This window comes from Garra rufa, chromosome 18, assembly GCF_049309525.1.
Source record: "Garra rufa chromosome 18, GarRuf1.0, whole genome shotgun sequence".
Classification (NCBI taxonomy): domain Eukaryota; kingdom Metazoa; phylum Chordata; class Actinopteri; order Cypriniformes; family Cyprinidae; genus Garra; species Garra rufa.
In genome coordinates this window covers 42560255-42585369 of record NC_133378.1, presented here as the reverse complement: position 1 = coordinate 42585369, position 25115 = coordinate 42560255, and the positions used below count along the sequence as shown (strand labels likewise).

At 32.8% G+C, this 25115-nt stretch overlaps 1 protein-coding gene across 1 annotated transcript in view; it reads left to right on the top strand.

Annotated features, from left to right (window-relative positions):
- Positions 1-9815: 9815 nt before the first annotated feature.
- Positions 9816-25115, top strand: part of tfr2 (transferrin receptor 2) — a 29181-nt gene continuing 13881 nt past the window's right edge. Inside the window, exons 1-9 of the mRNA XM_073823554.1 lie at positions 9816-9878; positions 12924-13143; positions 14592-14778; positions 15049-15189; positions 15261-15369; positions 19697-19939; positions 20927-21066; positions 24393-24574; positions 24664-24783. Of these exons, the coding sequence (XP_073679655.1) occupies positions 9846-9878; positions 12924-13143; positions 14592-14778; positions 15049-15189; positions 15261-15369; positions 19697-19939; positions 20927-21066; positions 24393-24574; positions 24664-24783 (1375 nt within the window). The 5' untranslated portion in view covers positions 9816-9845. The remainder of the gene's footprint in view (positions 9879-12923; positions 13144-14591; positions 14779-15048; positions 15190-15260; positions 15370-19696; positions 19940-20926; positions 21067-24392; positions 24575-24663; positions 24784-25115) is intronic.

Sequence of the window (25115 nt, the reverse complement as noted above, 5' to 3'; positions counted from 1 at the left end):
TGTAAAGATTAATTTCTCTCTAAAGGCGCGTCCAAAGAGGAAATGGCGATCGGCAACTTCATCCTTGCGAGACACTGACTCAGAAAACACAAGCGTTTTAGCGTTTATTTTACAATAGCCTACTTGCCAATGGGATAAAACACAGGCGGTGAATATAAACACTTTTATATTAGTTTAATGTTGAAATTAAGATTGTTTTATACTTGAACACTTTTAGGCCTATAGATTTTATTGTAGGCAAGTCGTGATGATTTGAGAAGGCAAAACTGATCAAACACAAGCTATGATCAACTCACTGTCTGCCGCTGGCTGCTTGGTCGTTACTTAAAAAAATATATATATTGAACGAACAATAAAATGCTCTAAACGTTTTTCTAAATTAACTTAATAAAAAAACGAAATGAAGCAACCACTTTGCTGAACTATTTTAATAGCTGAAACAGTATATAAGCTGTTTGCGTCACCATAAATAAATAAAACTACTACTAATAGTAATTATTATTATTATTTAAATTTATAGGCTAATAAATGAGTGCACTTAAGACAGTAAAATGTTTCTAATACAATAATTCATGAATGTTCTATTTTTAAATAACCTAGAAATGTGTTTGCGAACTATTCATTCTATGAAGACATATTTTGGTGATTTTATTATAAGCTTTTCACCCAGAGATAGATGCATGCTGTTAATGTTATTATTAAATATATATTATTACATTGCATTCAGTTTGAAAGCAAAATAATTAACATAACCGGTACAGTTTTGTATTGCTTTTTACCTTCTCCTCTCCAAACTCTATAATTTTTCAGAAACTGTTTATAAACTCAGGGGACGAATTGCAAAACCTTCGCCACGGATTGATTATTTTTCTCCTGCAGGTGACACAGCGGGCTCCGTGTTTATGCCCGTCTCAAGTGAAAACCTTCAGCGGCAGCAGCGAGCTTCCGGTGTACTAAAACGCGCTTTGTTAAAAAAAAAACTCTAATTTTTCGATTTGGTTTTGTTGACTTTTTAATATCTGCATTTGAACGACGTGTAATGAAAACAAAATTGAAAATATGAATGAAATTCGTTTTTGTGTTCCCGAGAAAATGTAAATATTGCATAAACCAATCATTTATTCGTTTGTTTGTTTTGAAAACAAAAACGAGAAAACCAATTATACGTAGGTACACGGACCTTTAATAATTATATGTGGGCGGCAATGAAAAGTCACTTTTTTAACTCAACCTGTCTTCATGTCTATCGCATCATGCAGAATAAATACAAATACAAAAATACAAACAAATCTAGCTTAATTTCGTTTTTCTGTTTCTCAAACAAAACGAAATAATAATAATAATAATAATAATAATAATAATAATAATAATAATAATAATAATAATAAGCTATTATTATTATTATTATTATTAGGCCTATTATTATATTTTCCTTATTATGAATTCTATTTATTTATTTCTGCTCATATTTCGATTTGCTGTTAAATCAATCAAAAAGATTTTATAATAAAAATAATAATACGCCTAATAATAATCATAATAATAATAATAATAATAATAATAATAATAATAATAATAATAATAATAATAAGCATAATAACAATTTGAGTAGCCTATTATTATTATTATTTCATTTTGTTTGAGAAACGGAAAAACGAAAAGCTTGATTCTTCATATTTTTGTTCGTGGGTAAAACACATGAGCTTATTGCTTGAATATTAATTGAACATGCCTGGGCGGCCTTGATACTTATGATTATATACAAATTATACATTATTTATTATATATTATTAAATTTTATTTTTATCTGAATCAAGCCACGAATCCGGTTTTTCATCTGGATTATAGCCTACTGTGGAAATATGCTGCGCTGGCTGTAAGCACAATGGTAGGTAACAGATAATGAACTCACACGGGAAAGACTGTACACTACCTCTTGTTGGATTTATACGAATTAAGTAAACACAATTTTGTTTTCGATTCTTTTATTGAAGTAGACCTTTCAAGCTGCATAGAGAGACATAAATTGCGAGAGCGCACCCTGTATTTTTACAAAGGCAATTTGTAACGTTTTGTTGTTATTGTGGAAGTACATAAAATAAAGCAGACATTTATATTTCATTCCTCTGTAATCACAAAGTAAGGGATCGCGCTGGTACCGCCGACCCGAAAAGTGCAGTGAGCTTTATATGAGACTTGCAAAGAAACGTTATTGTGACTAATTTGCAGGGCTGGGTTCTCCGAAACCACCTTAACGCTACGTCGTTCTTAAGTTGTACCTTAGAAGTACCTTATCGTTAATATGTGTTTTCCGAAACCTTCTTAGTTAAGTATACCTTCTGTAAGTCATACGTTCGTAAGGTTGGTCTGGAGCGCTCTTAGCTATACCTTACCGCTGCTGGCGGTTCATATACCGCTAGTGGGCACCACGCAAAAAGCTTTTTTACATCGCAGTTTAATTACAAATAGAAAATTTTATATGAACATTTAATATAAAATCTGATTTAGTATTAAAATTGCATTTTTTACTTTAAAATTTTACACATAAAATACTTAAGTTGTTATAGCCTACACCCAGTGTCAAGTCAAGTCACCTTTATTTATATAGCGCTTTTAACAATACAGATTGTGTCAAAACAACTGCACAGTATTTAAACAGCACAATAGTGTGTAAGTAACGCATTATTGTAAACAATCAATTTTCAGTAAAAGGCAGTTCATCAATGAATTCAGTGATATCATCATCCAGTTCAGTTCAAATAGTATAGGATATCGCTGGAAAGTGTCCCCAACTAAGCAAGCCAGAGGCGACAGCGGCAAGGAACCAAAACTCCACAGGTGACAGAAATGGAGAAAAAACCTTGGGAGAAACCAGGCTCAGTCGGGGGACCAGTTCTGGCCAGTGTATGGAAGTGTTTTCATTAATAAAGTTTCCATGGTTGTTAGCTTTTTTTAATTACTATCTCGAGGCACATCAGCGGGCGAACCATTTGACAGAAAAGGCTATGAGTCTATATAAAGAAAGATGAGTTTACACAAACTTTATAGCTATGGCAGCGAGACCTTGAGTACTTGTTTTAAATCAAAGACGGCGCCGTGCGTGGAGAGTAATAGTGTGTAATGCATACGCCAAAGTCCAATTTTGCGTGCATATGATACGCCAATCCTTCCCATTAACTTCAATGGAGAGAGGATGCATACAAATACCACGCATCATCTTTTATATCATCTATATAAAAGATGATGCGTGGTATTTATACGCATCCTCTCTCCATTGAAGTTAATTGGAAGGATTGGCGTATCATATGCACGCAAAATTGGACTTTGGCTTATGCATTACACGCTATTGCAAAGTCGTGTTATTCGTACGCAAAATGATGAGAATAAGTTGAAACACATACACATGTATTTCTGCATGTACATATTTCATTGAGCCCCGATAAATGCAGTTTGTACTATTTCTAAAACGCTTCTTTATTAAAAAAAACCATTGTTTTCTCAATACTTTACCTATACCGCTGTGAAAGAAAGAGCGCACAATCGATCACCGAGGGGCATCGATATCAACCTATTCAGCACCTCCACCATGGACAGCACCTGCTAAGGTCGCACTTAAGAAGGTTTACCTTAAGCAATATCCTAAGGTATAGTTTGGAGAACACACGTAGGAAAGGTATAGCTGTAGTTAAGGTGTACCTTTTGAGTCTTCGTAGCACGCTAAGAGACAACGTTATCGGAGAACGCAGCCCAGAGCGGTACATCAGACGAACATTTATTCTGCATGATGGGACAGACCGTAAAGACAAGCTGAGTCGAAAAGTGGCTTTTCCGGGCCGCTCACGCACAAATATTAAAGCATAAGCTCTCTTTTCATGAAAAAAAAATCTGGCTTTATTTATTTTCATTTTTTAAACAGAACGAAATCATCATAATCATAACACGATCAAACCGTGTGTCATTTTTCTTTTATTTATTTCTGATACTATTTACATTTTCTGTAAAATCAAACTTTCATCCAAATAATATTCCAAGCTCAGCGTTTTGATCTGATCATCTTAAATCCTCTGGGTCTGAGGGCAGATTAGTATGGAGATTAATCCTAATAAACATGCTGCTACAATTGAAACAATTACATTAAAATTATTAAAACAGTGTATTTCTATAGGCTATATAGCTAGTGTATTCTAACTCCAGCAGCGTGCATCCTCCTTTAGGTCAGAACTGTGGCGAAGGCAGCGCGGACAAACGTTTAGCTCCCTCACATAATGTCTATAACAGGAACATCAGATCAGATCGTATGACATGATATGTCGTTATAACGAGAAAAAGATGTCGTTTTAACGAGAAAATTATGTCGTTTTTACGAGAAAAGATCTCGTTATTACGAGAAAAGATGTCGTTTTAACGAGATAATTATGTCGTTTTTACGAGAAAAGATGTCGTTTTAACGAGAAAAGATGTCGTTTTAACGAGAAAAGATGTCGTTTTTACGAGAAAAGATCTCGTTATAACGACATAGCTGAGTGGGAAAAAAATTAAGTGTGCGGCAGCAATGCGTCACCGTATTTACTAAATGCATCTCAATTGAATTTTTAGATATTTTGACTAGAAACAAGACAAAAATACTAAGCAAGACAAGCCTTTTTTTTTCAGTGCAGCTTGAAGTCTATTAGCTCTGACCAATCACAGAGTAGGGAATCCCATGAGGGCGGAGCTCATAGCTAATGAGCACTCAGGGGGCGGAGCTCCTGTCAAATGAGCCCTCAGGGGGCGGAGCTCTTGGACGGTCATTGATCAGACAGACAGCGGCAGGACAGCAGGTATGTCACACTTTACAGCCGCTCACATGATCAGCAGCTCTAGTTTTAGAGGAGTTTTGCGTGTGTTTGTGTTTTTGGAGGTCTGATATCTTCTCCTATCACTCTCTGTGTCAGTTGTACTCGCTGAATATTGTACATTTTAACGGCTCTTATCAAACACACACTTCTGTCTCCAGCAGATCTGTGTGTGTGTGTGTGTGTGTGTGTGTGTGTGTGTGGACATTGGCTCTGTGTGTGTGTTTGTAATAGAAATCAATATGTGAAGCAAAAGAGTAAATAAAGCTTCAAAGGCAGTCATGAATTCACCAGGAAGAAGCTTCTGGATGTTTTAGTTGTTGTTTTTTAGGACTAATATGAGAAATTGTGTCTCATAATCTCAATCTGAAGAGGTTGGGATGCTCATGAATTTTCCTGGATGATCTGATGCAGAAATTCCCGCAAGTTTGGTCATCCGAACCCCTTTTGACCTCAAATATTTACTTGAAGCCCCCCTGAGATTTTAAGTTAATATTTTAATAATTTTACAACACATACATTTGTAATGGTTCTCCGATGTCCGATATGATATTCAGATTAACAAGTAAAAATATTTCCTTTTTTAGAAAGTGTTTTTAGTTGGAGTTATTATAATTTACTTTGACATTTTTGTTTAATTTTTAGCCAGCGTTAAAAAAATTGTATTTTAAAATTGCTTTTAAATAATAATTTACTTTAATTTGACTATATTCCTTAATTTATAGTATGGTAAGGTAGTAGTATTTTAAAAGCGTTTATTTTTTCGATTGGATATTTAATTGTTCAATAAATGTTAGTTAGTGTTTTTTATTTTTTATTGAATTTATTTAGTTTCATTTGTCATGTTTAATTTTGATTATCAAACTTTTAAAAAGGTAACCATTTAATATTTAGTAAGTATTAAGGGAATTATCAGCATTTTAACAAGCATTTAATTTTGATTGTTTTATTTTCATTTGGACTTATAATTATTTTATATTTACTTTAATTTGATTTTTAGCAAGTGTTAAATTGTTTTATTTTAAAATTGGATATTTAATACTTGAATTAATTTTTAGTTACTGTTTTTTTATTATTTTGAATTCATTTAGTTCAATTTGTCATGTTTTATTTTGACGATCTTATTTTTACCTATTTAACATCTAGTAAGAAATATGAGAATTATCAGTAAGCGTTTAATTTTGATTGTTTTATTTTAAAATCACTTTGTTTCAATTGGACTTATATTTTACTTTGATTTGACTTTTTTTGTTTAATTTATAGCAAGTGTTACATTTTTTTATTTTAAAATCGCTTATTTTTTCAGTTGGACTTTTAATAGTTGACTACATTTTTTGTTTGTTTTTTATTTTTTATTTTAAATTAATTTAGTTTCATTGGTCATGTTTCATTTTGATGATCTTATTTTTAAAAAGTTAACTATTTAATGTTTAGTAAGTAATATGGGAATTATCAGTAAGCGTTTAATAGTGATTGTTTTATTTTAAAATCACTGTTTCAACTGGACTTTTTATAATTTATTTTATAATTTAATTTAAAGTTTAAGCTATTTTTTAGCGTTTTGTTTTGATTAATTTTTAAATTTAATTTGACACTTTTATAATTTGTAATTTCATCTTTTTTGTATGTGTTTTGATTGGATTTGTTTTATTAATTTAAAAATATTTTATTTTGATTTCAAATTTTCTTAACTGTTTAAGCTCTATTTTAGTGTTTTATTTTGATTAATTTTAAAATTATTTAATTTGACCGTCTTATAATTTAATAATTTTTTGTGTTTTGTTTTGATTTGATTTGATTTTTAACTTAAAATATTTTATTTATTATGATTTTATATTTTCTAGTGTTTAATTTTGATTAATTTTAAATTAATTTAATTTGACCGTCTTATAATTTGATCCTTTTTTTAATGTTTTATTTTAAAATATTTTTTATAGTTTAAGCTAATTGTTTGTGTTTTATTTATTTTTAAAGTCATTTATTTAATTTGGCACTAATGATTTAATAATTTTTTCTTGTGTTTTTTGTTTTGATTTATTTTTATTTTAAAATATTTTATTTTGATTTCATATTTTCATTTTTCAGTGTTTCATTTTGATTCATTTTAAAATTATTTAATTTATATAAAAATTATATAATTTATATTAAAAATAATTTATATTATATATTATATTATATATTAAAATTATATAATTTGACAATTTTTTGTACGTGTTGTTCTGATTTGTTTTATTTTAAAATATTTTATTTATTTTGATTTCATATTTTCCATAGCCAGTTTCAACTCATTTTTAGTGTTTTATTTTGATTCATTTTAAAATGATTTATTCAGTTATACACATGATTTTAATCATTTTTAGTACGTTTTGTTTTGATGTCTTATTTTAAAATTTTCAGTTTTGATTTCATATTTTCTTGTAAGTTTAAGTTCATTTTTGTGATTTTAAAACTGAAACTTTAGATTTCTTAATATTTTAAATCACTGTGTGTTTTGTGTGAATGTGTCAGACTGAGGAAGTTCTCATCATCTTCAAGTCTTTAAGTTTGTGAAGCTGCTGGAATGATTCACAAATAAACCTGTAATATAATAACGCATTAGCCATTTTTGATTCCTTCTTTCACATGTCTGCGAGAACTCATCAGTTCTTCATGATCTTGTAGATCTTTGACAGTCACTGGACTGGTTTCAGCTACAAAAATACATCCAAAATGTAATTAGGTCTTCTACTTAAGCTCATAATAATCCCATAGACTTCCATTGAGGGAATGTTCAACTGACCAACACTATTCAAACTCCAACTGACAAAATTCAAATTTAAACTGCCAGAATCCCTTCAGACTCAATCAAACGGACCTTCTATCAACTATTTCTGATCCATTCAAACTACCATTCTATTATTTCTATTTAACTATCTAGCCTAGCCCAGCGATTACAATAATGCTAGTAGCTTGTTAATTATGCTAAGAACATGCTATAAACTAGCTAATCATGCTAACAACTTGCTAGTCAGGCCAGAAACATGTTACACACTAGCTAATCATGCTAACAACTTGCTAGTCGGGCTAGCAACATGCTAGCAACTTGTTAATCATGCTAGAAACATGCTACACACTAGCTAATCATGCTAGACACTGGCTAATCATGTTAGAAACATGCTAGCAACTTGCTAATCATGCTAGACACTAGCTAATCATGTTAGAAACATGCTAGCAACTTGCTAATCATGCTAGACACTAGCTAATCATGTTAGACACATGCTAGCAACTTGCTAGTCAGGCTAGAAACATGCTAGACACTTGCTAATCATGCTACAAACATGCTAGCAACTTGTTAGTCAGGTTAGAAACATGTTAACAACTTGTTAATCATGTTAGAAACATGTTAGATACTAGCTAATCATGCTAGCAACTTGCTAGTCAGGCTAGACACTAGCTAATCATGTTACCAACTTGCTAATCATGCTAGACACTAGCTAATCATGTTAGCAACTTGCTAGTCAGGCTAGAAACATGTTAGAAACATGCTAGCAACTTGTTAATCATGTTAGACACTAGCTAATCATGTTAGAAACATGCTAGCAACTTGTTAATCATGTTAGAAACATGTTAGAAACATGCTAGCAACTTGCTAGTCTGGCTAGAAACATGCTAGCAACTTGCTAATCATGTTAGACACTAGCTAATCATGTTAGAAACATGCTAGCAACTTGCTAGTCAGGTTAGAAACATGTTAGAAACATGCTAGCAACTTGCTAGTCAGGCTAGAAACATGTTAGCAACATGCTAGCAACTTGCTAGTCAGGCTAGAAACATGTTAGCAACTTGCTAGTCTGGCTAGAAACATGTTAACAACTTGTTAATCATGTTAGAAACATGTTAGATACTAGCTAATCATGCTAGCAACTTGCTAGTCAGGCTAGACGCTAGCTAATCATGTTAGCAACTTGCTAATCATGCTAGACACTAGCTAATCATGTTAGCAACTTGCTAGTCAGGCTAGAAACATGTTAGAAACATGCTAGCAACTTGTTAATCATGTTAGACACTAGCTAATCATGTTAGAAACATGCTAGCAACTTGTTAATCATGTTAGAAACATGTTAGAAACATGCTAGCAACTTGCTAGTCTGGCTAGAAACATGCTAGCAACTTGCTAATCATGTTAGACAATAGCTAATCATGTTAGAAACATGCTAGCAACTTGCTAGTCTGGCTAGAAACATGCTAGCAACTTGCTAATCATGTTAGACACTAGCTAATCATGTTAGAAACATGCTAGCAACTTGCTAGTCAGGTTAGAAACATGTTAGAAACATGTTAGCAACTTGCTAGTCAGGCTAGAAACATGTTAGCAACATGCTAGCAACTTGCTAGTCAGGCTAGAAACATGTTAGCAACTTGCTAGTCTGGCTAGAAACATGTTAGAAGCATGCTAGAAACTTGCTAATTGTGTAGCTGCATTCTAATTATGCTAGCACAATGCTAATCATCTAATCTATCTATATAAAGTTCAAAACTTGAAACTTTTGCATCTGCTTTAATCTTTCAAGCCTCAAGTCTTGGCAAACAGTTTCGATCTAGTTAGCTGTTGTTTAATGTGATGCTGGTGTTCAGCATGTGAGTCTGGTTTCGGGGTGTGTCGCGGTCGCTGTGGTTTATCAGTCGCTGGACAGGACAGATAGACTGAGGAATGCAAGAGATGGCCGTGATGTCATCAGCGCTGGGATTGATGGGAAATGAGCTCGAGCTGTTGCATCACATCTGTTGACTGATCAAAAACACAGGAGTTTCCAACATGATGCAAATAATCCACAACGTCAGTCTGGCTGATGCTGTTGTGAAACCGTCTGGAATAAAGACAATAAAATTCACAGTGACGCCTGTTGTGTGAAATGTTCATTATTCGCTGTTTATTGTGAGGTATTTGCAACTAGCTGTTTATTAAAACAATAGAAGTCTCTATTAAATGTAACGTCTCTAAGTGTGTTTGTGTGAAACAGGTGTTGAAGGATGATGGATTCTGTTGCAGGATTGATTTCTGGGGTAAGAGCTTCATTTATCAGTCATTTGATCATTATTCCATTCATCTGTTGATCAGCTTAAATAAACATAAGTGACCCTGGAGCACAAAACCAGACTTAAGTAGTTAGTTTCTATTTGTAGCAATAGCCAACAATACATTGTATGGGTCAAAATGATCAATTTTTCTTTTATGCCAAAAATCATTAGGATATTATTTATAGATCATGTTCCATTGAGATATTTAGTACATTTCCTTCTGTAAATATATCAAAACTTACATTTGATTAGTGATATGCATTCATAAGAACTTAATTTGAACAATTAAAAGTGATTTTCTCAATATTTAGATTTTTATGCACCCTCAGATTGCAGATTTTCAAATAGTTGTATCTCAGCCAAGTATTGTCTTATTCTAACAAACCAAACATCAATTGAAAGCTTATTTAGCAGCTTTCAAATGATGTATAAATCTCAATTTGAAGAATGTACCCTCATGACTGGTTTTGTTGTCTAGTGTCACATATATGCATTATTGAAAAATTTCTGTCTTAAACTTATTGTTCATCTTTCTGTTTGTGTTTCTGTCAGATTTGGTTATTTTTGCTTTATAAAAATCATGATCAGTGTGATAAATCAGTTCAAGCCAGTGTTATTTTTGATTGAGATAGTTTTAGTTTTTAATTGAAATTAATAGTTATTTGTTTATTACACATATTTTCCTTTTTAATTTTGCTGTGTTATGTCATTTTTAAAAATATATTTTATAAATAATTTTTTTTTTTCATATTTCTATGTAACGTTAATAATTTCTTATTTCAGTTTTAGTTATTTTAGTACACCAGATAAAAAAAAAAAAAGATATATACACTGCCGCTCAAAAGTTAAACTATTTTTTTTCTGCTAATCAAGGCTTTGTTTATTTGATTAAAAATACAGGAAACACTGTAATATTGTGAAATATTATTTAATTGTAAAATACTGGTTTTCTATTTTAATATACTTTAAAATATAATTTATTCCTGTGATGCAAAACTGAATTTTTTGAACAGCATCATTACTACAGTTTTCTAATATTAGATTTAATATAAAGATTTATATTTTGAATAAATGCTGTTCTTTTTAACTTGCTGTTCATCAAAGAATCCTAAAAAAAATAAAATAAATCACCGGTTCCAAAAACAAGGTTTTCCAACAATGATAATTCTAATAATAAATCGCTATATTAGAATGATTTCTGAAGGATCACGTGACACTGAGGACTGGAGTAATGATGCTGAAAATTCAGCTTTGATCACAGGAATAAATTATATTTAAAAGTATATTAAGATAAAAACAATTATTTATATACAGCGGGGAAAATAAGTTTTTGACACATCAGCATTGTTGTCAGTAAGGGTATTTCTAAGTGGGCTATTGACACAATTTCCACCAGATGTAGCCTTCAAGCCAAATATTGAATTCATGCAAAGAAATCAGAACATTTAAGTATACAAGTTGAGTCATAATAAATAAAGTGAAATGACACAGGGAATAAGGATTGAACACACTTTATTTAATACTTTGTAGAAAAGCCTTTGTTGGTGATTCCAGCTTCTAGACACCTCTTGTATGGAGAGACCAGTCGTCTGCATTGCTCAGGAGTGATTCTGGCCCATTCTTCCTCACAAACGCTCTTTAAATCTTGAAGGTTCCTTGGGCCTCTTTTGTGAACTTAGATCTTCAGTTCAAGCAACTTGATTTTCTTTCTTTGAAACCACTTCATTGTTTCCTTGGCCTTGTTTGGGATCATTGTCTTGCTGAAATGTCCATCCTCTTTTCATTTTCAGCTTTCTGGTAGATGGCAGCAGATTTTTATCCAGAATGTCCCGGTACATTTCTCCATTCATCCTGCCTTCAATAATATGAAGTCTGCCAGTACCCCTTGCTGAAAAGCAGCCCCAAACCATGATGCTTCCACCCCCAAACTTAACTGTTGGTATGGTGTTCTTGGGGCGGTGGGCAGAGACATTTCTTCTCCAAACATGGTGTAGAATGACTGCCAAAAGTTCAATTTTGCTTTCATCTGACCATACTATAGTCTCCCAATAATCCACAAACGTTAACCGAGCCTCAACATGCTTTTTGTTCATCAGTGGAGTCTTTCGTGGTGAGCGTGGATGGATGGATGCCATGGCGGTTCAGTGCATTGCTTATAGTTTTCTTTGAAACAACAGTACCTGCTGATGCAAGGTCTTCCTGAAGTGGTTCTTGGCTCTTGGAGAACTCTCCTGATTATTCGTTGGACTCCTCAGACAGGGATCTTACGTGGAGCACCTGATCGTGGCCGGTTTATGGTGAACTGATGCTCCATTTATGGGGGGATAATGTCCTCCACAGAGCTCACAGGAACATTCAGCATTCTGGAAATGCACCTATAACCATTCCCATCAAAATGCTTTTCAATGATAAGATTACGAAGATCTTGAGAGAGTTCTTTGCTTTTACCCATCATGAAGTCTTTCCTGTGTGCCTTCTGGGTAATGAGAAGCCTTTATAGGCCATCAATTAGGACTAAAGCAGCTGATATCAATTAGTACTGATAGGGGGCAGGGTTTCTCTCTCAATACTGACAGATTTCAGGTGATCTCCTGGCTTTCTGTCATTTTTGCACCTTGTTATCTTCATGTGTTCAATCCTTATTCCCTGTGTCATTTCACTTTATTTATTATGACTCATCTTGTATACTTAAATGTTCTGATTTCTTTGCATGAATTCAATATTTGGCTTGATGGCTACATCTGGTGTAAATTTTGTGTCAATAGCCCACTTAGAAATATCCTTACTGATAACAATGCTGATGTGTCAAATACTTATTTTCCCCGCTGTATTGTAATAACTTTTTGCAATATTACAGTATTTTTTATTATTTATAAAATAAACCATTAAAAATCTTACTGATCCCAAAGTTTTGAGCGGCAGTGTATGTTTATGCGTGTGCATGTGTGTTGTTGAAATGTAAACACATTTATTGTCGATTTCTTCTGGAGTTGATTGACAGCTGATGCGTCCTATACTGTGTGTGATCAGGCTGGAGGGGGCGGAGCTCAGGCCAATGAGGGCGTTGAGGAAGGGGGCGGGGTCAGGCGGCGAGTCCCTCCCGTTGAGCTGAAGCTGGTCCCGCTGGAGGAGGGGTCAGAGGTCACGCTGAACAGTGACATCACCAGTGCACTGATGCTGCAGCAGCAGATGGACCGCAGGAAAGCAGCCGTCTACCTCACACTCAGCGGCCTGCTCATCTTCACCACAGGTCAGCACACGCAATATACAACTATATAGTTTAGTTATTCTTAGTAAGTGTTTTATTATGACTTTTTATTGTGAAATTAATTTTTTGAAATTTTTATGGTGTAATTTTAGTAAGCACTATAGTAATTAAGTAAGTGTTTATTTTTATTGTTTTATTTTAAAATTGTTTAATTTTTAGTACGTGTTTTATTTGTTTTTTTATTTTTAAATAATTAAAAAAATATATTTTCTGACTTTTTTTGATATTCACTTAAGTAATTCTTGGTAAGTGAATTTATGTATTTTTTAAAAAATGTATTTATAATATTTTTTTACTTTATTATATTCAATTTTTAGTCATTTTTAGTAAGTGTTTTATTATGATTTTTTGAAAATTATGAAATTCATTTATTTTATGGTATTAATTTAATTATTTTAATTTAATTATTAAATTTTTTAAAAATTATTTAAAATATTTTCTGACATTTTTTGATATTTTAAGTAATTATTAGTAAGTGTATTTTATGTATTTTTAAAACAAATATTCATTTTTTTTTTGTACTTTTTTATATTCAGTTTAAGTCATTTTTAGTAAGCGTTTTATGTTTTTTTTAAATTGTGAAATTCATTTTTTGACATTTTATGGTATTAATTAATTTAATTTAAAAAAAGTTTTTTTAATAATTATGTAAAATATTTTTCTGACAGATTTTTCTTAGTGTTTATGTTTTTTTAATTGTGAAATTCGTTTTTTTTTTCATTTGACGTTTTTATGGTGTAATGTTAGTAAGTGCTATAGTAATTCTTTTAATTGATTAATACATTTTATCAATTAATTTAATTTAATTATTCTAAAATAATTTGAGTATTTTATGCATTTTTAAATAACTTAACAAAAATATTTTTAAGTGTTTTCTTATGATTTTTTAAAATTGTTTTTTTGTATGTTGTATGCTGTAATGTTAGTAAGTACTATAGTAATTATTAGTGAGTGTTTAATTTGGATTGTTTTCAAAATAATTTATGTATTTTTAAACTTACTTAAAACCATCTTTTGATTAAATTAATGTAAACTAAGTGCTTCATTTCAATCAGTTTTTTTAAAGAGTTTAATTTTAAATTTTTACTTTTTATTATTTTTAGTAAGTCATATATTAATTTGAGTAATTATTATGGTTGTATTGTTTACTTTTGATCGTTTGTTTTAAAATCACTTTTCTGTATAATTAAATTTTTTAGTGATCCAGTGTTTAATTTAGATTTCTTTTCATTTTAAAATTTATTTTTATTTTTAGTGTTATATTTAATTAAATTTTTTTTTTTAATTATCATCTTAATTCGACATTTTTATAATTTAATGTTTAGTAAATAATTTAGTGATTTTTAAAATGTTTAATCGTTTATTACTGAGACACTGGTTTGTTGTAGTCTCAGGCAGTCTCTAGGCTCAGTGTCTGGTCTCATCCACAGCGTTCCTGCTGGGATACGTGGCGTTCCGTGGAATGTGTCGTCTGTGTGGGAACGATGGGGATCTGATTCTTCTGAACGACGCGGCAGGAGCTCAACACTCACCTGAGGGAGGCATCTTGTACATGGCTGAGCTCAGAGAGATGCTCAAGAAATACCTGAAGGAGGAGAGGATTGAGAGCACACTCAGGTGCTTTAAAATAGTCTGTTACGTTGAATAATTTTGATGTAAAAATTCAAAATATAACATGCTTTAAAAATGTATCAAATAATAAAAATGTCCAATTAAAAACAATAAACGATAATTGATTAAATAAAACTTTTATAAGATTAAAGTCATTTTAAAATAGAAAACAAAGATGAAATAATTTACGTTTCATATGATCATTAACTAAAATGACCCTAGTATGAACACGAACATGACCTTTGACCTGTGTCTGATGTTTTTATTTTTTTTCAGGCGTGTGAGCCGGGCGTCTCATCCTCCAGGCTCTTCAGAAGGAAACGCGGTGGCCAGAGAAATCCTTCAGAACCTGCAGAATCTGCGCATGGATCACACCTGGACCGACTCGCACTACGCCACGCTGCAGTTTCCCTCCAGGTGAGCGTCTGTCTGCCGTACGCTGATGCGGCTCCGCTCCAGCCAATCACACGACTGCTCTGCTCCCACAGGACACAGAGGAACACGCTCTGGTTGGTCGATTCCGAGGGGGAGGAGCTGGAGGAGATTCCGCTGGACAGCGAGGGATACTGCGCCTACAGCGCCACCGGGACGGCCACGGTAAACAATATAGTGCAGCGTCACCATACCAACATTTAGACTCGATACGATACCTGACTACAATATCACAAAAACAGAGAACGACAGGTCAAGTAAATAAATTATAGATGATCCCAATGGAGGTTATAGTTATTAAGTTGGTTTGAGAAAGCCAATTCACTGAAATGCTATTTAAACTTACAGTTATTCTTCTTCTTCTGAGACTACATTTTCTGACTGCTCCTCCTCCTAAAGCTTTAACTCTACAAACTCCAAACTCAGGCCAGATCTTCAGTTTGATCTGAGTCCAGTTGCTGTATCTTTTCTAACTGATTGGACTAACAGTTTTCCTAAAAATGACGATTAAAACTGGGAAAAATCCCATAGACTTACATTGACAAATGTTCAAATGATCAACACTATTCAAACTCACACTGTATATCTATCTAAGCCTAGCAACTAGAATCATGTAAGTGACATGCTAATCAGACTAGAAAAATTTTAACAACATGCTAATGATGCTAGAAACTTGTTAACAACATGCTAATTGGGCTAGAAAAATACTAACATGCTAATTAGGCTAGAAACATACTAACATGCTTATTGTGCTAGAAACATGATAATAACTTGCTAATCATGTTAGAAACATGATGACAAAATGCTAATCATGCTAGAAACAGGCTAACAACGTGTTAATCATGTTAGAAACAGGTTAACAACGTGCTAATCATGTTAGAAACAGGTTAACGATATGCCAATAATGCTAGTAACATGCAAATAACTGGCTAATCATGTTAGAAACATGCTAACAACATGTTAATTAGGTTAGAAACACGTTATCAACATGCTAACAACATGCTTATGTTAGAAACAGGCTAACAACGTGCTAATCATGTTATAAACGTTAGAAACAGGTAAACGATATGCCAATAATGCTAGTAACATGCTAATAACTGGCTGATCATGTTAGAAACATGTTAACAACATGCTAATTAGGTTAGAAACATGTTAGCAACATGATAACAACATGCTTATCATGCTAGAAACAGGCTAACAACGTGCTAATCATGTTAGAAACGTTAGAAACAGGTTAACGATATGCCAATAATGCTTGTAACATGCTAATAACTGGCTAATCATATTAGAAACATGCTAACAACATGCTAATCAGACTAGAAACATGACAACAACATGCTAATTAGGTTAGAAACATGTTAAATTTTGAAAACTAAATTTTGACTCCAGCTGAGCTCCCTAGTCTTAAAATATTATTCTGAGAAAAAGTTTGGTAGACAAGTGTGCCAGCTAGACTGCTCATATAGCCAACAATCCCCACTCTACCCTTCGTGAATTTAATGGCTGAATATGATACTTGGGTGATGTTAAATGTAAGTAAATCATGAAAATCTGCTCTTTTTTTGATCAGTCTCTATGAAGTCTCGACTCCTTAAAGACTCGGTCTTGACTCGGACTTGTTTCCTCAAAGACTCTGTCTTCCTTGCTTCCTCAAATACTCAGTCTTGACTCGGACTTGCTTCCTCAAAGACTCAGTCTCGACTCATACTTGCTTCCTCAAAGACTCGGTCTTGACTCGGACTTGTTTCCTCAAAGACTCTGTCTTCCTTGCTTCCTCAAATACTCGGTCTTGACTCGGACTTGCTTCCTCAAAGACTCAGACTCTCGACTCATACTTGCTTCCTCAAAGACTCGGTCTTGACTCGGACTTGTTTCCTCAAAGACTCTGTCTTCCTTGCTTCCTCAAATACTCGGTCTTGACTCAGACTTGCTTCCTCAAAGACTCGGTCTTGACTCATACTTGCTTCCTCAAAGACTCGGTCTTGACTCGGACTTGCTTCCTCAAAGACTCTGTCTTGACTCAGACTTGCTTCCTCAAAGACTCGGTCTTGACTCGGACTTGCTTCCTCAAAGACTCGGTCTTGACTCGGACTTGCTTCCTCAAAGACTCAGTCTCGACTCAGACTTGCTTCCTCAAAGACTCGGTCTTGACTCGGACTTGCTTCCTCAAAGACTCGGTCTTGACTCGGACTTGCTTCCTCAAAGACTCGGTCTTGACTCTGACTTGCTTCCTCAAAGACTCGGTCTTGACTCGGACTTGCTTCCTCAAAGACTCAGTCTCGACTAGGACTTGCTTCCTCATAGACTCGGACTTGCTTCCTCAAAGACTCAGTCTCGACTCAGACTTGCTTCCTCAAAGACTCGGTCTTGACTCGGACTTGCTTCCTCAAAGACTCAGTCTCGACTCAGACTTGCTTCCTCAAAGACTCGGTCTCGACTCAGACTTGCTTCCTCAAAGACTCGGTCTTGACTAGGACTTGCTTCCTCATAGACTCGGACTTGCTTCCTCAAAGACTCAGTCTCGACTCAGACTTGCTTCCTCAAAGACTCGGTCTTGACTCGGACTTGCTTCCTCAAAGACTCGGTCTTCCTTGCTTCCTCAAAGACTCGGTCTTGACTCGGGCTTTCTTCCACAAAGACTCGGTCTTGACTCGGACTTGCTTCCTCAAAGACTCAGTCTCGACTCAGACTTGCTTCCTCAAAGACTCGGTCTTGACTCGGACTTGCTTCCTCAAAGACTCGGTCTTGACTCGGACTTGCTTCCTCAAAGACTCAGTCTCGACTCAGACTTGCTTCCTCAAAGACTCGGTCTTGACTCGGACTTGCTTCCTCAAAGACTCGGTCTTGACTCGGACTTGCTTCCTCAAAGACTCGGTCTCGATTCGGACTTGCTTCCTCAAAGACTCTGTCTTGACTCGGACTTGCTTCCTCAAAGACTCAGTCTCGACTCAGACTTGCTTCCTCAAAGACTCGGTCTTGACTCGGACTTGCTTCCTCAAAGACTCGGTCTTGACTCTGACTTGCTTCCTCAAAGACTCAGTCTCGACTCAGACTTGCTTCCTCAAAGACTCGGTCTTGACTCGGACTTGCTTCCTCAAAGACTCAGTCTCGACTCAGACTTGCTTCCTCAAAGACTCGGTCTTGACTTGGACTTGCTTCCTCAAAGACTCGGTCTCAACTCGGACTCGGCATAGGCAGTCTCGTTCCCATCACTAGTTACTTGTTTCCATCTAGTGGCCAAACAATGAAATCGACATGCTTCCTCAAAGACTCGGTCTTCCTTGCTTCCTCAAAGACTCGGTCTTGACTCGGGCTTGCTTCCACAAAGACTCGGTCTCGATTCGGACTTGCTTCCTCAAAGACTCGGTCTTGACTCGGACTTGCTTTCTCAAAGACTCGGTCTCGACTCGGACTTGCTTCCTCAAAGACTAGGTCTCGATTCGGACTTGCTTCCTCAAAGACTCGATCTTGACTCGGACTTGCTTCCTCAAAGACTCAGTCTTGACTCTGACTTGCTTCCTCAAAGACTCGGTCTTGACTTGGACTTGCTTCCTCAAAGACTCGGTCTCAACTCGGACTCGGCATAGGCAGTCTCGTTCCCATCACTAGTTACTTGTTTCCATCTAGTGGCCAAACAATGAAATCGACACAAGTTATTTGAAGCACCAGTTACTTTCAAAAAATGACGTGCTCTGTTTTGATCTCTACCATAGACATCAATGTTTATATCCAAACGAAGACCTTTAATCCAAGTATTGCTGTGATAATATGAATGACTGTATTTGAAAAGACTGTTTGTGAAGTTGTTTTTTTTACATAAACATTACTGCTCTCTCTCTCTGTTAGCGGCAGCGCAAATATACATCTGAATGTTCTGGTAAGACTTTTTCAAAGGTTTTTTCCGCCGTCGGGTGAGAACGTAATGATTACTAAAACAATTATTTATTTTTGATAATTATTATTTTATTTCAGTTAGTTTTTCAATGAAAGTTGTTAGTTTCGTTTCGTTCTAGTTTTTCATTTATTTTGACCTTTTTATTTTATTTCAGTTTACGAAAATGTTTTCTGATCAATAGTTTTCGTCTTAGTTTTAGTTTTCGTTTACAAAAATAACCTTGCTGAAAAGCTCATGAAGTGACTCACAGCAGTTCTAGAGATTTGTTTATATGTTTATGTACTCATTTATTGAGGCTGAAAACACTGACAACACTTCAGTATGTGTGTAGTAAACAAAACCGCGTGTCTGTGCCATTCATTCACACAGAGACGGTGGAATTTTACACAGTAAAAATTCAGTTTTTACAACTGGATCCTGCAATTCCGTCTTCGTTTTCTGCTTTGCTTTAATCATAGGAACCTAAATAAACAGTTTTAACACAGCTCTCATCAAAATGATTTCTAAAAGTAGCGTTACTAGTAAAATGCGGAATCGTGTCGTTTTTAAAGCAGGGTAATCTGATGTGTTATGATTTTAATGTGTGTTGTTGTGCAGGGAGGTGTGGTGTACGTCAACTACGGCCGGCATGAGGACTTCCAACAGCTGCGTACGCTGGGTGTCGCCCTCAACGGCTCTATAGCAGTGGCGCGGGTGGGAGGGGGCGTGAGCTTCGCGGAGAAGGTGTGGCTTGCGCAGGAGGCGGGGCATGTGGGCGTTCTCATCTACCCCGACCCCGCCGACGTCCCGCAGGATCCACGCCGACTCGGCCTTCACAGCAACGCCGTCATCTCTGAACACGTATGTACTGAGATTTTATCGAGATCAAACACCAATATTTAGAAAATCATGAAAATGATAATAAAAAATAAAAATAAGCCCACAAATAATTACAGAAATGTCAAATAAAACTAAATTTTTTAAAAATAGTCAAAATAAAACACTAACAATTAAATAGAAACAAAACATCAGACATCAAAATCAATAAAAAACACAAAAGATGTTTAAAATCATAATGTTTTTAAGACTATTAACACTTTATATTTCATGTCTTATAAACATGCTTTTTTGGTGTATTTTTTAAAAAGTTTTAAATAATAGATTTTAATAGTCTTAAACTTTTCTTTACTTAGTTAATTTTTCCTTATTTTTAAGAGCTGAAATCATACATTTGATCTTTTTTCTTTATTTAGTCCTTGTTCCCGACTATTATATAAAATCTTTTCAATGATAATTTCTACTTTGCACTTTTTCATGAACATTTAAACATCTTATTTTAATTCATGTGCTATTTTTATGTTTTTTTTTGTTTTTTTTTTTGTTTTTTTATATACTGCTGTGCTTTTTCAGGAAAGAAAAGTATTCAAAAAAATTCTAGTTTTAAAACATGGATTAAAATATATTTTTGTAATACGTTTTTATAGATGTTTTTATTGTCAACTAATAAGTAGTTGAAACTGCTTTTTCATAAAAACATTTGAAAAATCATAACAATCATCATTTAAATAACTTCATGTGGTATTGTACAGTACTATTTATTGTACTGCTATTTTAAGGAGAAAAAAATGTTTTTAAAAAATCAGATTAAAATATCTTTATAATAAAATATCTTCTAAATAAACTTTTTTTTGGCTCTTTTCTTAATGATGAAATCATATTTAAGCATTTTAATTTAGAAATACACTACTTTCTAAAATGTTTCTTTATTATAAATTGTGATATTTATTCCCTAATATGTATTCAAAGTGTGTTTTAGACATAGTTTACAGTCATTTCCTGTCACGACAGGTACATCTGGGCTCCGGAGACCCATTCACACCTGGATTTCCCTCCTTTAACCACACCCAGTTCCCCTCCACCCAATCCTCCGGCCTGCCAATCATCCTGGCTCAGCCAATCAGCGCCAACGTCGCTTCCAAACTGCTCAGGTCAGCCCCGCCCCTTTCATTCCTGAAAACGAAAAGTGTTTAAAAAATAATTCTAGTAATAAAAAAATTTAATAAATTATCTTTTTTTATAGCTTTTTACAGATTTTAGTTACTTTAGTTACTTTTAGTTTTGAAGAGTTGAAATGTACGCATTCAGATAAATAAATGCTAAAAATCATAAAAATTTACGACTTTATTTACTCGTTTTTAATAGATGTAATAGATGTATAAATTAGTTGAAAATGTTTTAAAATTAAAATAAATTAAAGTTGAAATCTCGCCCTTGTTCCTGACTCTTTTCTAAATTAATGAATGCAAATATTTTAAATGGTAATTTCTATTTTGCACTTTTTAATAAGAAAGTGTAAAATTTTTATTTTACTTCATGTGGTATTTATGTGGTATTTTTTCATATTTTGTTATACTGCTGTGCTTTTCAGAAAAAAAAGTGTCTAAAAAAATAATTCTAGTTTAAAAAATGGAGTAAATTATTTTTTAATACCTTTTTATAGATTTTAGTTACTTTTTTCTTAGTTTTGAAGAGGTGAAATGTGCAAAAACGTGTTTAAAAATCAATAAAATATAATTTTATAGCTTTTTATTGATTTTTTTGTCTCTTTAGTTACTTTTTACCAAATTTTTATGACTATTTACTCGTTTTTAATAGATGTAATAGATATAGATTATAAAGTAGTTGAAACTGCGCTTGTCCTTAAGAACATTTAAGAATCATTAAAATAAAAAATTATTAAAATAAATTAAAGTTGAAATCTCGCCCTTGTTCCTGACTCTTTGCTAAATTCATTTATGCAAATATTTAAATGGTAATTTCTATTTTGCACTTTTTCATGCGAAAGTGTACAAATTTAATTTTACTTCATGTGCTTTTTATGTGGTATTTTTTCATATTTTGTTATACTGCTGTGCTTTTCAGAAAAGTGCCTAAAAATAATTCTAGTCTATTTTATACCTTTTTATAGATTTTAGTAACCTTTTTCTTAGTTTTGAAGAGGTGAAATGTGCAAAAAAAGTGTTTAAAAAATATCAATAAAATATAAATTTTGTAGCTTTTTATAAATGTTTTAAAATTGTCTCTTTACTTACTTTTTACCTAATTTTTATGACTTTATTTACTATTTTTTTCGTAGAAGTAATAGATAGATATATAAAGTAGATGAAACTGCGCTTTTTCTTAAGAACATTTAAGAATCATGATTATGTAAAATAAATAAATAAGTTAAAGTTGAAATCTCGCCCTTGTTCCTGACTTTTTTCTAAATTAATTAATGCAAATATTTTAAATAGTAATTTCTATTTTGCACTTTTTAATAAGAAAGTGTAAAAAAAATTTTTACTTCATGTGGTATTTATGTGGTATTTTTTCATATTTTATTATACTGCTGTGCTTTTCAGAAAAGAAAAGTGTCTAAAAATAATTCTAGTTTAAAAAATGGAGTGAATTATCTTTTTTATAGCTTTTTATAGATTTTAGTTACTTTTTTCTTAGTTTTGAAGAGTTGAAATGTGCAAAAAAAGTGTTTAAAAAAATCAATAAAATAGAATTTTATAGCTTTTTATCGATTTTTTTTTTTGTCTCTTTAGTTACTTTTTACCTAATTTTTACAATTTACTCGTTTTTAATAGATGTAATAAATATTTATAAAGTAGTTGAAACTGTGCTTGTTCTTAAGAACATTTAAGAATCATGAAAATAAAAAAATTATTAAAATAAATTAAAGTTAAAATCTCGCCCTTGTTCCTGACTCTTTAATTAATTAATGCAAATATTTTAAATGGTAATTTCTATTTTGCACTTTTTAATGAGAAAGTGTAAAAATTTTATTTTACTTCATGTGCTTTTTATGTGGTATTTTTTAATATTTTATTATACTGCTGTGCTTTTCAGAAAAGAAAAGTGTCTAAAAAATAATTCTAGTTTAAAAAATGGAGTAAATTATTTTTTTATACCTTTTTATAGATTTTAGTTACTTTTTTCTTAGTTTTGAAGAGTTGAAATGTGCAAAAACGTGTTTAAAAATCAATAAAATATAATTTTATAGCTTTTTATTGATTTTTTTGTCTCTTTAGTTACTTTTTACCTAATTTTTACAATTTACTCGTTTTTAATAGATGTAATAAATATTTATAAAGTAGTTGAAACTGTGCTTGTTCTTAAGAACATTTAAGAATCATTAAAATAAAAAATAATTAAAATAAATTAAAGTTGAAATCTCGCCCTTGTTCCTGACTCTTTGCTAAATTAATTAATGCAAATATTTAAATGGTAATTTCTATTTTGCACTTTTTCATGAGAAAGTGTACAAATTTAATTTTACTTCATGTGCTTTTTATGTGGTATTTTTTTATATTTTGTTATACTGCTGTGCTTTTCAGAAAAGTGCCTAAAAATAATTCTAGTCTATTTTATACCTTTTTATAGATTTTAGTTACTTTTTTCTTAGTTTTGAAGAGGTGAAATGTGCAAAAAAAGTGTTTAAAAAATATCAATAAAATATAAATTTTGTAGCTTTTTATAAATGTTTTAAAATTGTCTCTTTACTTACTTTTTACCTAATTTTTATGACTTTATTTACTCTTTTTTCCTAGAAGTAATAGATAGATATATAAAGTAGATGAAACTGCGCTTTTTCTTAAGAACATTTAAGAATCATGAATATTAAAAAAAAAAAAAAAAAAAAAATTAAAATAAATTAAAGTTAAAATCTCGCCCTTGTTCCTGACTCTTTGCTTAAGTAATGCAAATATTTTAAATGGTAATTTCTATTTTGCACTTTTTAATGAGAAAGTGTAAAAATTTTATTTTACTTCATGTGCTTTTTATGTGGTATTTTATTTAATACTTTATTATACTTCTGTGCTTTTCAGAAAAGAAAAGTGTCTAAAAAATAATTCTAGTTTAAAAAATGGAGTGAATTATCATTTTTACAGCTTTTTATAGATTTTAGATACTTTTTTTTTAGTTTTGAAGAGTTGAAATGTGCAAAAAAAGTAAAAAAATATATATATTTTTATAGATTTTTTTTTTAATTCTTAATTTTTATGACTTTATTTACTCGTTTTTAATAGATGCAATAGATATATGAAGTAGTTGAAAGTGTGCTTTTTCTTAAGAAAATTTAAAAATCATGAAAATGTTAAAACATTTAATAAAAATAAATGATTTTTAAATAATCAAAATAAAACACTATATAAAACAATATAAAAGTCAATTTAAAACACAGCTGCTGAGGTCAGCCTCGCCCCTTTCATTCCTGCCTCACAGCGTCTGAATCCTGAGTTTTACATATTTGTGTGTGTTTTTCCAGTCAGTTGTCTGGCGTCGGTTGTCCGCGGGGTTGGCAGGGCCGGCTGCCGTACGTTCAGTGTGTTTTGGGTCCGGGCTTCACGGGGCCCGGCGAGCGCAGGGTGAAGATGGCCGTCTATAACACCATGAAGCCGGTGCTGCTCAACAACATCTTCGCCTCCATCGAGGGCAAAGTGGAACCCGGTCAGAGCGCCAGCACACATTTTATGTGAGTTTATAAGAGCGGTAGATCATCAGATGAGTATTACACTGGACGTTTGTGTTTCTCTCAGATCACTACATCATCATCGGGGCCCAAAGGGACTCGTGGGGCCCCGGAGCCGTGAAGTCTGGAGTGGGAACGGCCCTCCTGATGGAGCTAGCAAGAACATTCAGCAACATGGTGGAAAACGGTAAACACATTTAGAAAGTATGTGTATGCATAAATCCATTTTTTTTAAATTGAGATTTATGGATTATCTGAAAGCTGCACTATTTGAAAATCTGCAATCAAAATATTGGGAAAAACACCTTTAAAGTTGTCCAAATGAAGTTCTTATCAATGCATATTACTAATCAAAAACTTAGCTTTGATATATTTACAGTAGGATATTTACAGAATATGATGATCGTAAAATCAAATTTAGGATGGTTTCTGTGCAACATTTTATAAATGAGAGCCCTGGTATTTTCACACGAGGATGTGCCTTCATAATTTATCAATTAAACCTTTTTTGTTTTTATC